This window comes from Synchiropus splendidus, chromosome 6 (genome assembly GCF_027744825.2).
Source record: "Synchiropus splendidus isolate RoL2022-P1 chromosome 6, RoL_Sspl_1.0, whole genome shotgun sequence".
Lineage (NCBI taxonomy): Eukaryota > Metazoa > Chordata > Actinopteri > Syngnathiformes > Callionymidae > Synchiropus > Synchiropus splendidus.
Window position 1 is genome coordinate 13210501 of NC_071339.1, and position 11540 is coordinate 13222040.

General features: G+C 40.4%; 1 protein-coding gene across 2 annotated transcripts; it reads left to right on the forward strand.

The window, feature by feature from the left end:
• The first annotated feature begins 5660 nt into the window (after window positions 1-5660).
• On the forward strand, window positions 5661-11463 carry srsf3a (serine and arginine rich splicing factor 3a). Of its 2 annotated transcripts, none has more exons than XM_053867761.1 (7): window positions 5661-5795; window positions 6289-6335; window positions 7817-8027; window positions 8105-8236; window positions 10646-10714; window positions 10791-10877; window positions 10951-11463. In XM_053867761.1, the coding sequence occupies exons 2-7, from the start codon at window positions 6329-6331 to the stop codon at window positions 10976-10978; spliced, it is 534 nt and encodes a 177-aa protein (XP_053723736.1). In that variant the 5' UTR covers window positions 5661-5795; window positions 6289-6328; the 3' UTR covers window positions 10979-11463. The 2 variants fall into 2 exon arrangements, with proteins under 2 accessions (XP_053723736.1, XP_053723737.1); XM_053867762.1 differs by lacking the exon at window positions 5661-5795 and adding an exon at window positions 5957-6054.
• Window positions 11464-11540: the final 77 nt, after the last annotated feature.

An 11540-nucleotide genomic window follows, 5' to 3' on the forward strand; every position in this document is an offset into this window, starting at 1 on the left:
ACATATTCTAGTTAAATTAAATCTCTACTCAGCATTTATGACGCATCAGTGCAGTCTGCATCACTTTATTAATAAATAGTCATCTGTTTTAAAGCAGCTGAGTAATTTCCATAAATCTCTAAGAATGTATTAAACGCCCAAATGCGCGTGAGAATATTTATTATGATTTCAGAATGAATATTTAAATGATATTGTTCTGATGTAGAATTATTTATTATGACCAGAATGTGACCATATTAAAGTGGATTAATTCAAAACTGAAATAGAATTCTATGGTGCATTGTGATTAATATTTATGATTTTATCTGTCATGTTTCTGTGTGTTGAAAACAATGGCAATGCCATATTTTTTCAATGACTGTAATGTATTTATATTCCTTTTTTATGTTGTTTGCTACAATATTTAATACCAAATTATATATCCTTCACCTCCATTGGATAAAGTTATTTTTCATTTTCTCATGAAATATTGTTTCATAAATATCTACTGTATTTTTTCCTATTTCTTTTCCCTAACATGCTCTTGATGTTTTTTGTTTGTCAGTTCTTCACTTCGATTCCTCCCACAAAACTCATCTTTTATGGTATTCTTATTCTCTCTACCCCTCAAAAAATAATGATTAACTGTAATTACTAACTAATGTTGTTATTAGAATATTATTACCTGGAAGAATGTTGACTTCCTCTAGAGGAGCATTTTAAACCAGCCAATATACAGTATAAGCGCTAGTGGGAATTATTATCTTACTTTTTTTTTAAATAAAATATTAACAAGTACATGACTAAACATCATAAATACAAGAATTTTAATGAGAAAAGAATTGACCGCTGAATGCTGTATTAATCTCAGGACGATACAGGACCTGCTTTCACCTGCAACATTTCATACTGTGACAAATAAAAAACACTATCTTTACGGTGTTTACATCTTTCTTCAGTTCCGCTCCGACTGCAGACAACAGCTAATAAAAGCAATGAAAGATGTTTAGTGGTCCAGCCAAGGCTCGGGAGGACACAGTGATATTATGGGCCCATATGTTTGCAGAACAGAACATGATGTGACTCACCGTCATTCCATGCATAATTTCGAGCTATGCGCTCCTCTTACTTGCGATCAGACGGCAGAAGCACAGTTTGCAGAAGGTGACGGCTCAGTCAGAGGTGGCAGGGATACAGACAGGTGGCAGACGGCCTGACAGCAATAGCGGGGGAACATGATGATCCTTGTTATTATGATGTGACGTACAGTACTGTGACAGGACATGATCAGAGATTGTACAATCCTGGAATGACCTGTGAAAGCCAGACAGGCCAGCAGCAATATTATTGACTGACACTCTCATGGTACCTGTACACTTCAAACTTGGGGGAAACTCTAAAGGTGGCCATTGAACTACCCAGATTTACGACTTGTCTTAAATGAGAGTTTTGTTTCCAGTTTATTAGTCGTGAAATGTGAACATTTATTTAAGTCGCAAATTATTCATGCGTATACATGCGTTGCAAGGGTTGAAAGTAGTTGATTCTCTCACACAATGACACAGTACAGTAACACAATATATGACCAAAAAATCAAACCACCATCACCATCCATCAGGAACAGAACCATTCCAAGATTCTGGTTCCTAAAATGGCCACGGTGGTCAACACACTCAGACAGAAGAAACTCTCCCACCACACCATTTTGGTGGGAGGTGTATCTGCATCTGTAGTTTGTTTTTTCATACACATTTTATTCTTTTTTTCTGTTACAAGCTGAAGAGGGTCATTCATTCTGATAGACGTGTTTACATAAAGCATTTTGAATCAGACAATGCACCATGGCAACATTGAACTAAGTGGCGCTACTTGTTTACACTGGAGATGGAAACACTACTGACTGTATATGCAGAAGTTCGACTTAAAATTTAAATTTCAGAGCAATTTTAGAATGAGCATGTCTTTGGGAGGAAACCGGAGTACCCGGAGAAAGCCCACACGCACTGAGGCAGAAGATGCAGACTCCACCCAGAGAGGTCCAGAGCTGGATTCAACCTCCTTGCTGAGGGGCAGCAGTGCTAACAAAGTAGTAATGCATTCTAATCGCTTTAATATTTTGGTTCTACTTGCACTGGGACATGACCAATCATGACGTGGCACAGAAGCATCTTAAGCCCTGATGGAACAGTAAATGGGCACCTATTGTCAAATGAAAAATACAATTGAAATAAGGCTTTGTATACAGTGATGCCTTGAAACGGGTCCCAGCTACTTGTGCTGTAGTCAAGAGAAGCTCCTGCAAGACAGTGTCGAGACCGAGACCAGAGCATAGGGAGATCAAGTTCAAGACTTGGAGGGTCCCAGACTGAGTCATGGCCAAGACTGAGACCAAACTGAACGCAGAACTAACAGCATTTCAGTTTCTGATTTATTTTGACAAATGGATTCTTTAGCTGTCAGAAATAAATGTGCGTCTATATGATTCATATGACTAATGCATCAGTATTCTGTGTTCACTTTGCTCTGGCTCTGTGGTGCTGTCAACTACGACTCTTACTAGCAACACAAAAAACCAAGTACGGATGCCACAGGTTAGTGAACCCCTAGCGTTCCATGTTACATAGATGCCAAACTCAAGGTCCTGGGTCCGATCGGGGCCGGAGTGTGGCTCAGAGTAAGTGAAACTAGGTGATTCTTAGTATCGATAATGACTCATGAATGTCTGTGAGGAGAGAAAATTATGAGTGTGTCAGCACTGTGGTAAAGTCATTCATTTTGAATCAAAAAACACATATCTATGAGTTTGCCTCGAGGATTTAGCCCTGTGTGTGTCACGCCAGCTCTCATTCTCTACTACACACACCTCAGTGCCAGTCCTGAGTCAGAACATAACTGTAAAAAGAGTCCTTGACATAATCAGTTTATCTTTCTAATTGAGTCATGTATGGCAGGTTACAGGGAGTCTGACATGTGGTCGTGAGAAGCATTTGGTAAATGAGTGTCGCGGTGTAACTAGAAGCATGGGGGTGAGTTCATCCAGGGACAGAGGCTGCACTGTCATCAGGAAGTGAAACAGAACAGAATGTCCTGTGCTAATCTGATTGAAAAACATTGCCCCAAGTGGATATATGCGAAGAGAGAAAATAAAGCCATGTTTCACCGAAGCAGCTAAGTGGAGAATCTTGTGTGCAGAACAGCTGCTGATATATAAGATTAGGTGAGGAGATGGCCACTGCTGGCGGGATAAAGCGGAGCACTAGAATGCTCTTTGTTTTTGTTCGAACCATCTGTGTTACGTGCATGGAGTAATCTCCTGAGTGATCCTATTTAGCCCTGAACTTTTGCCCTGAGAAGCACAGGTTCTGCACAGTCAAGGTCCTGGGATAAACAATAACTCCACACAGGTGATTAGGAGAAACGTACTGTTCCTTTACATGGTCTCGCCACCACTACAAAGAACCTACAGTGGCAGCATTTATCACGGCAATAAAACATCTGCTTTGCTGATGAAAATGGACAGAAAACATGTGGAAATCTGGAAATCTTCAATTTTTCTATTCAAAACTGTATTTTATTTATCAAAATGTATTTTATTAAATATTATTTGTTTGTTTGTTCTCTGAAAATATTTATTTGCAAACATTTGCAATGAACTTTTATTCTCTTATTGCCACTCAGAGCTGCTGCTTTATGGTTTCATTAGTTAAATAAATAGATTGTTTTAATCATCATATTTAATTGAGTTAGTTATAGCAATTCTAATCCATATTATTTGACGCTACTGACTGTTGCCAGGACAATATGCATTTGGCCCCGTTCGATATGTTCCCGATACGTGGTTGCCAATTTGATTTACATTATATATTGAGATTCTTTGTCCGATTTATATCACAATTGTGAGTTATTAATCTAAATATGAATAATAAGAATGCACATCATATTTTTTCCCACCAACATTTGGTCAAAGTGTTGCTGTGATTGTATTTGTGTATGTTTATAATGAGTATTATTCACTCTTCATGAATAAAATAATAAAATAAAAGAATCTAAAGTAGCTGATGTGCAATATCAAGGAGCCAGTACAGATTCCGACAGTAATATTTCGGAGGCTAAATTGTTTCGCCGTGGTAGCTGGATTAAATAACCATTAGCCAACAACTTTCCCCACAGTTTTACAGCCCAGGACGACCATCCATCACATAGATGGTGTTATTCCACGTTCCCCCAGAGCTATACTGAGCAGCGGTTAGCAGAGAGCGCTAACATGTTAGCACAGGGCTGCCACTTCTCTCCTAACTCGCGTAAACCTCTGGCACAAGAGGCTTTTGTCAGGCCACACTTTCCATTTGTCTGGCTTTTCTAGCCAAGTGTATATATATGATGAATGCAGTCCGTGGCGTCCTGGCGAAATGGCACTGTGGAGTGACAAGTTGGCTGCCCGATGCTATGTGAATCCAAATACCAGTCCTTAGTCTACATTTAACAATAGTTATTTTTTGAAAGAATAAGCTTGTCACTAGTAGAAGAAATTGATTCAGGGGAAATATATTGATATTTCATGTTCCAAATATTATATATATATGAATTCAGTATATATATATATATATATATATATATATATATATATATATATATATATATATATATATATATATATATATATATATATATATATATATAATGCATCTATCTTGAAATAAATAGACAAATAAACAGTGTAAACATCAAAATTGACATGGAAAAAGTAGTTTCAGTTAGTATTATATATATATGAATTCATATATATATGAATTCAGTATATATATATATATATATATATATATATATATATATATATATATATATATATATATATATATATATATATATATAAAATGCATCTATCTTGAAATAAATAGACAAATAAACAGTGTAAACATCAAAATTGACATGGAAAAAGTAGTTTCAGTTACTGAGCAGCTCAAATGGAACCAGTTACTATCCCACTTCATGTAGGAATATTGTAGCTACTTAGTTTGTTTCCAGTGATGTCTGGTGCTCACTGCGCCAGTTCTCTCATCATGGCCATCTGATTATTTAATTTCATACTTTGTTACATGAAGAACCAGCTGAAATGCAAAATAAATGTATCTTTTTTTTAATCATCAATAACAATTATGTTGTGATATATACAGGTGATATACAGGATGCTCTCAAACATATCCGAGCAAAGGGAACTCTAGAAATGGGCTTTGTTTGACACCAGGAACTGAACGGCTTCATTTCAAGCCAGTGAGCAAAGACCCAAACAAGTGAAAGTCAGAGAAGTGGGAAAAAGACCTTGGCATGTTGCCATTTATAAACCGGCAAGCACATCCTGGATTGTTCACCCACAATGTCGTCTTCGATGTGCAGCAATGAACTTTCCTCATGTTACATTTTCAACAGACTGTTTTGCCAGACTGTTGAGCAATTATGTGCGAGGTGTTTTTGACCAAATCTCTGCAGGTCAAGCACAAACAACTCTTTAGATTCGATTTCAGTGGTTAAGCCCGGTCAAGAAAAAGGTCAAGAAAAGGTATATATATATATATATATATATTCATTTCAGTATTTCAGTTTTGCATGATATATTTTCCGTCTCCGGTCTGACCCTCCAAATTTCCAAGTGTGTGCAGCAGGCGGCACTGTGGAATCTGATGAAAAGCGCAAACGAAGAAGAGATTCCAACATCACTTCCGCTCTTTTGCCGGCGTCTTCAGGCGCTGTTTGCAAACGGTCCGGTCGAAACGTGCCTACTTCTATAGCTTTTTTATTTTTTTTTTAATCCAAGAAAGGTGGGTCTTAATTTTGAAAGTATATGTTGTTTGAATCTTCTCGCTGCTGCTTCGTTTTAAGCTCCTGGCCTCGAATAGCCGATGCTAACATCGCCCGTGCTAACAACTGCATGTTAGGGTGAGGGGGGAGGGGAGCCGTGCGTTTGTTCGCGAGACCATATGCTTTGTCTTGTGGCTCGGTCCGCAACTTCATCAACTTCACCTCACAAACTTATCGTTTTCTCCGAACTAGCCAAACAAAAGCCGGCGACCACCTGGTGTAAGTGAGGTTGTGCTATTCTTTTCTGAGTCTCATGTTGGCGCCCACCATGTTTGTGACGTCGACGGTGGCGTCATTGAACAGGTACTACCTGTGTGCTTGAATTCAGTGCGATGTGGGCTCACGGATGCACTGCCGACGGTCCGGAATGCGGCGTTACTGTTGGGGAAGGCGTTTACGTAGTTGATTCGATTATGTTTTCATAATGTGCTGTGTTTGTCTTTACTACTTTAGGTACCTTTGCTTTTAACTTCTGACCCCTCGACTTGGCGAAATGGGAGGTAAGAAAATAGCCACTTTATAAATTGTGCCTGGCTCAGCTTGTTCATGACCGTGCATTGATGTGTGTGTGAGATTGAAACTGCCAATCGATGGGGATTCTTGTTGCCCTCGAGACGTTCTCGATCTCAAGCTAAAGTCAGGCTGTATTAGGACAACACTACGTAGTTGAAATATTCGTTTCGTTTTTGCCGCTCCCACTGGTAGAAGAGTGTAATTGCAATCTGTGGAAAACCGGGTCTCCATTTCCACCCTCCAGTCGTGTGCGCTTCCGTTTTTAAGGAAGGATCACGGATAGCAAACTCTGAGGTGGTAATATACAGGATGCACTCAAACAGACACTTGCAAAGGGAGCTGTTTTTTGCTTGCCACCAGGGACTGAGCTCCTTCATTTCAGCCAACTGAGTGAAAGTCAGAAGTGTGAAAAAGACAGAAAATAAAACATTGACTAAAGCATGTGGCAGCTTGCTGTTCACAAATGTTTTACTGATAGAAGAGAATAGGAACAAAGTTAAAGGTGCAGCTTTTGTGATTTGGAACTGTATTCCATAATGAATGCAGCTTTTTTAAGTCATGAGTAAACCACCCGCAGTCAATGATCACCTAAACCTCTGTCAATGTTTCATTATTGTGAGTTTAAAGTGGAGAAAGACATCAGAGCAATGAGCTAGTTTCTAAGTCAGTTGCAATAGATCATGTTGTGTGTGAACATTGCATCAAGTCAACTAATGAAATAAAATTGACTACACTCTTTGTCTAATATGATGCATAGTCAACGCATGTTTGTTTGTGTTAGCCAAATGCCTTCCTCACAAACTTTACCAAGACCAAGAGTGCGAGAAGTCGTCCAGTAGAAGCATTGCCATTTCAGCATCAGAACCCTTTAGGGCTCTTGGGTTCTCATCAGGACTGCAATTCATTTGTTCACTCTGGTTTGTTTGGTTGCTTTTCTCATCCTGAACTCATTAAGAATGTTCACTTCTACTTTGACACTCTTCTTTCAAAGAACAGTGTCGCTGGCATCTCATAATGGCACATCTCTACTTTTTTCATTGTTCAGCTTTCGTTATGTTGACGTTTGTTTGTTCGACTTTTTTCAGTTTATTTACTCCATTTGTGTGTGCACACTTAAAATGTCGGTTGTTGGATCCCTAAAACTCAATTTTACAACCTAAAAGACAAGAGAACTGCGTTTGAAGTAGCTTTAGGTGCTACCATTAACTGTTATCGACTGGGCTTGTTCTTGATGCCACAGAGGTTGTCCGTTCACAAATGTTTGTTCACAATTATTACCTATAGAATAAACCGTCAATATGATGGTAAGACCAATCATAATATACAGGGTTTCTGCCAGGATTTCTTTGGAGTTCTGGCACACCCACTCCCCACAGAGGTCACTAGATTTTTCACCTCTGTGCAGTCTTCATACCTTGATGCCCACTTACTTTGTGCTAAATCCACCTTTTCTTTGTGTTCTCGCTAGATCCATCGTTCAATAAAGACTGTCCCCTGGACTGCAAAGTCTATGTAGGCAATTTGGGCAGCTATGGGAACAAGACTGAACTGGAGAGGGCTTTTGGCTACTATGGTCCACTGAGAAGCGTTTGGGTGGCCAGGAACCCCCCAGGTTTTGCCTTCATAGAGTTCGAGGATCCGAGAGATGCAACTGATGCTGTGAGAGAACTGGATGGAAGGTAATTGGTGTTCTAGTAGTGTAGGCTGCAAAGTATTTTTCCTCAACCAATGTCTTATTTTATTTTTTTAATCCAAGAACAATGTGTGGCTGCCGAGTCCGTGTCGAGCTGTCAACTGGTGAAAGACGCTCTCGAAGTCGTGGCCCCCCTCCGTCCTGGGGCAGACGTCCACGCAGTGTTGGCAGGCGCAGCCCACCTGTTCGCAGACGGTATGTTCAATTACAGCAGATACTCATGTCTCTCAGCCTTGTTACGTTCTCACTCAAACAGTATTTAATCTTTTAAATACCTTCTGTGATGATCACCATCCACCTTAAGGACAGACTATTATTTAGTTATCAGTGACCATTATTTAACAGACATGTTTATACTGTAGGTTGCTCTTTATTCTTTAAACATGAGCATTTTTAAGGGATGGTGAAGTTTTCTTTCATACTTTGAGTGGAACTTTGTTGTTTAACTTCTTCTGAGTCCAGTTTCCATCAATAAATTCCCCATTTCAGAGTCACCACCATTCTGCTCTCCGTCTGAGTCAGTCTACTAGTCCTCGTCCGTTGTAGTCACATGGCCAACACCGCCAGCCTTCAATTCCCTTTGCAACTTTGACTCCTGAGCGTGCAGCGCCCAGCGTCCTCTGGTTCCGCCAGCCTTTAACCCGTCAGCAGTGCTTCACTTTCAACAATTCTGATTTAGTGTGAGACCTCGACAGCAATCCACCATGTTACTCGTCACCGCCGGTGGCTCACATTCGTCTCTGTCATCCCAACAAAAAACTGGTTGAATCCTCAACTACTCCTTCAAGCTGCCAGGCAACTTGCTATCACCAACATTATCTCCATGTGGCAAATCTACAATCACACCTCCCTCATCAGTCCAGCTCCTTGCATCATTCCCATTGCGTCAGAATTCCCCACAATAGTAAGTTGATGTTCTATTCTTTTGTAATTGTCAACTTTTGTCATCAGTTTTAAGCTGACAATAATTGGACTCATTCTACCTTGAAAGTGGAATGCAACTTGTTCAGTAACAGTGGAAGCGGAATAAGTACCGTACTTTCTGGACTACAAGCTGCTTTTTTTCCCCTCGTGGTCTGAATCCAGCAGTTTATACAACGACGCTGCTAATGTATGAATTTTTTGAAGGCTAAAGAGCGTCATGCTGTCAAGATATTGAGCCTCATCATATCAAATGATGAAATCGCTGGCGTATTATTGACCTTAAACTGCTCTAAATGCACTGGTTTCACCCGCATGTCGACAGCTCCGCCCACAGCGTCGATCTCCTGGAAGACGAGAAGCAGCAGCTGAGATCGGATGTGGTGTCAGAACTTGCAGACATGCAGGCGAAAACAGTACATTTTGAGCGCTTTAATGTCAACAAAAGAGTTCAGAACATTGGGCAGTTTGTTTCATGCTTCAGTCTCCATGCTGGAGTCCATTTTTAAAACTAGTTTAGAAGTGATTTTTAAGTGCATTTTTAAGTTTGGGAGCACCACTGACCTTTCTACGGCGCAGACAGCACCACTGCACCTGCGGCTCATCGACCGCTGTGGCTTATGTATGAACAAGATCCATTTTGGTTCCTTAAATCTAGTGGTTGGGGCTAATATTCCGTTGCACTCTGTGGTCCGGAATTTACGGTACTCATTTTGAATGACCTATTTGTGAGGTCTTATTCTTGACATTCTTTACTTAAGCAAAGAGACCCATCTTAGCTGAGGACATTCAGACCTTTTAAAACAAGCACATATTTAAATCAGTTCTAAATGAGGCACTTGGCCAGTGTGACAACTTTATCAGTATTGTGCGCTCATTTTTTGGTCTTGGTCAGCAGAAGCAAATTTGAAAACTGCAAAAGAATTTCAAAGAATAAGAAAATGAGTACTGCAGTAGATATCCACTTGTGTTGGGAAGTAAGTGCAGTTGACAAACTGTGTGGAGTCATGCCAGGAGTTTGCTTGGGGCCATCTTCTGCCTTCAGCTGACACTGTACAGTGAGTGACTGTGTCCGTTGTATTCATGCTAAGCTGCATGTATATAACTGCTGTTACTGCATGTGAAGAGGTGAGCGTTAGTGATGGGTAGAAGAGAAACAGTCTTATTGATGAAACGGTGTCCTCGTTTTCAGAGGCCAAATCAGGACACTGTTTCATGAAACCTCATCTACCCATCACTAGTGAGTGTTGTTGCTGTCAGCACCAGCTCCTCTAAGGGCTGAGCTTTAAGCAAACGTGGGCTCGCAACCTGCTACTTGGGGTCTACAGTCCCGTCCAATAATAATGGTGGGTTTGGTCAATTGTGTTTATTCATACAGAGTAGTGATTGCACCTCACGTTGAGTGATTTGAGCTGAACTGTGCTCCAGTTCCGCCTTGTCCGCTCTATGTAAGGGGTCTCTTCTGGAGGTCTGTTACCCCAATTTATTGTTTGATCCGGAAAGGATTTGTACATCGCATTGACTTGGTTTAGTTTCCAAAGTCAGTTGTTGCATTCTTCTGTTCTGAGTTGGATGATTTATTAGGTCTCCGGTGGTCACTTCTGATTTTGTGGACCATTATGGCTGAGATGCCAAAGATTGAAGCGACAGCTGCTGACTGAAAATGATGCTCCTGCACTTTAGGTCCCCGAGAAAGAGGAGCATGAGTCGCAGCCGGAGTCGTAGCCGCAGCCGTAGCCGCAGTCGCAGCAGGTGAGTCCCAAAAACTGTTGACAAACTGGTGACGTTTTTGTTCTTTATGCAATTTAAACTTGGACTTGGGTCGCAGGTCAGTGTCAAGGGACAGGCGCAGGTATCGCTCCGTCTCCAAGGACAACGGTCGGAAGCGTTCAAGGTCGTTCTCACGATCAAGGAGGTTTGTTTTGTTTCTTACATGCTGCTGCTGTTGTTGCGAATGGCAAGAGTTGACGGTTTTGTCTTTTCCACAGTCGCTCCCATTCAAATGAGAAGAAATGATGCGTCCAAGAGAAGCTGGCTGGTGCAGGATCTGGCTCTGGTTGTGGAAATATGCATTTTTTTAATGATCACATTTTTATTCTGTCGTTTCCCAGTAAAGGCTCAGTCGTCAGTCACAGTTTTGAGTCAATTAAATACATTGTTTCTTGCTGTTTTTGTTTTGAACTGATGCCCTTCGTGATATTAGACTTTCTTTTTTTTTTATATATATACAAGTTGTCAGGCTTTTGTTTTCCTCTGGCTTCACTGAATGTAGGTAATGATGCACCCATAAGTCACAGTTGATGGTAAACTAGACTCGCCAGCAGTGTTCACACTGTTGCTGTTTACAACCCGTCTAAGAAACCAAATGCCACTTTGGTAATTTCATTTTGCTTGTTTGTCCACAACAGGACACATTTTCATACGTTTTGCTCGCGTCTAAACTATATCAATTTACGGTGATGCAGACAAACAACTTTAAATAAACATTTTCAAAGGTGCAAGTTTTCTAAGCCTCTTCTTTACCACGGTAGCGTTTTTCGAAGATTTTGAAATGGAGTGTGTGTTTGAGGAAGTAAAG

Coding starts and splice junctions, on each gene's coding strand:
- srsf3a (XM_053867761.1), top strand. Junction 8,237..10,645: donor AGCCCACCTGTTCGCAGACG/GTATGTTCAATT, acceptor CCTGCACTTTAG/GTCCCCGAGAAAGAGGAGCA. Junction 10,878..10,950: donor TCGTTCTCACGATCAAGGAG/GTTTGTTTTGTT, acceptor TCTTTTCCACAG/TCGCTCCCATTCAAATGAGA.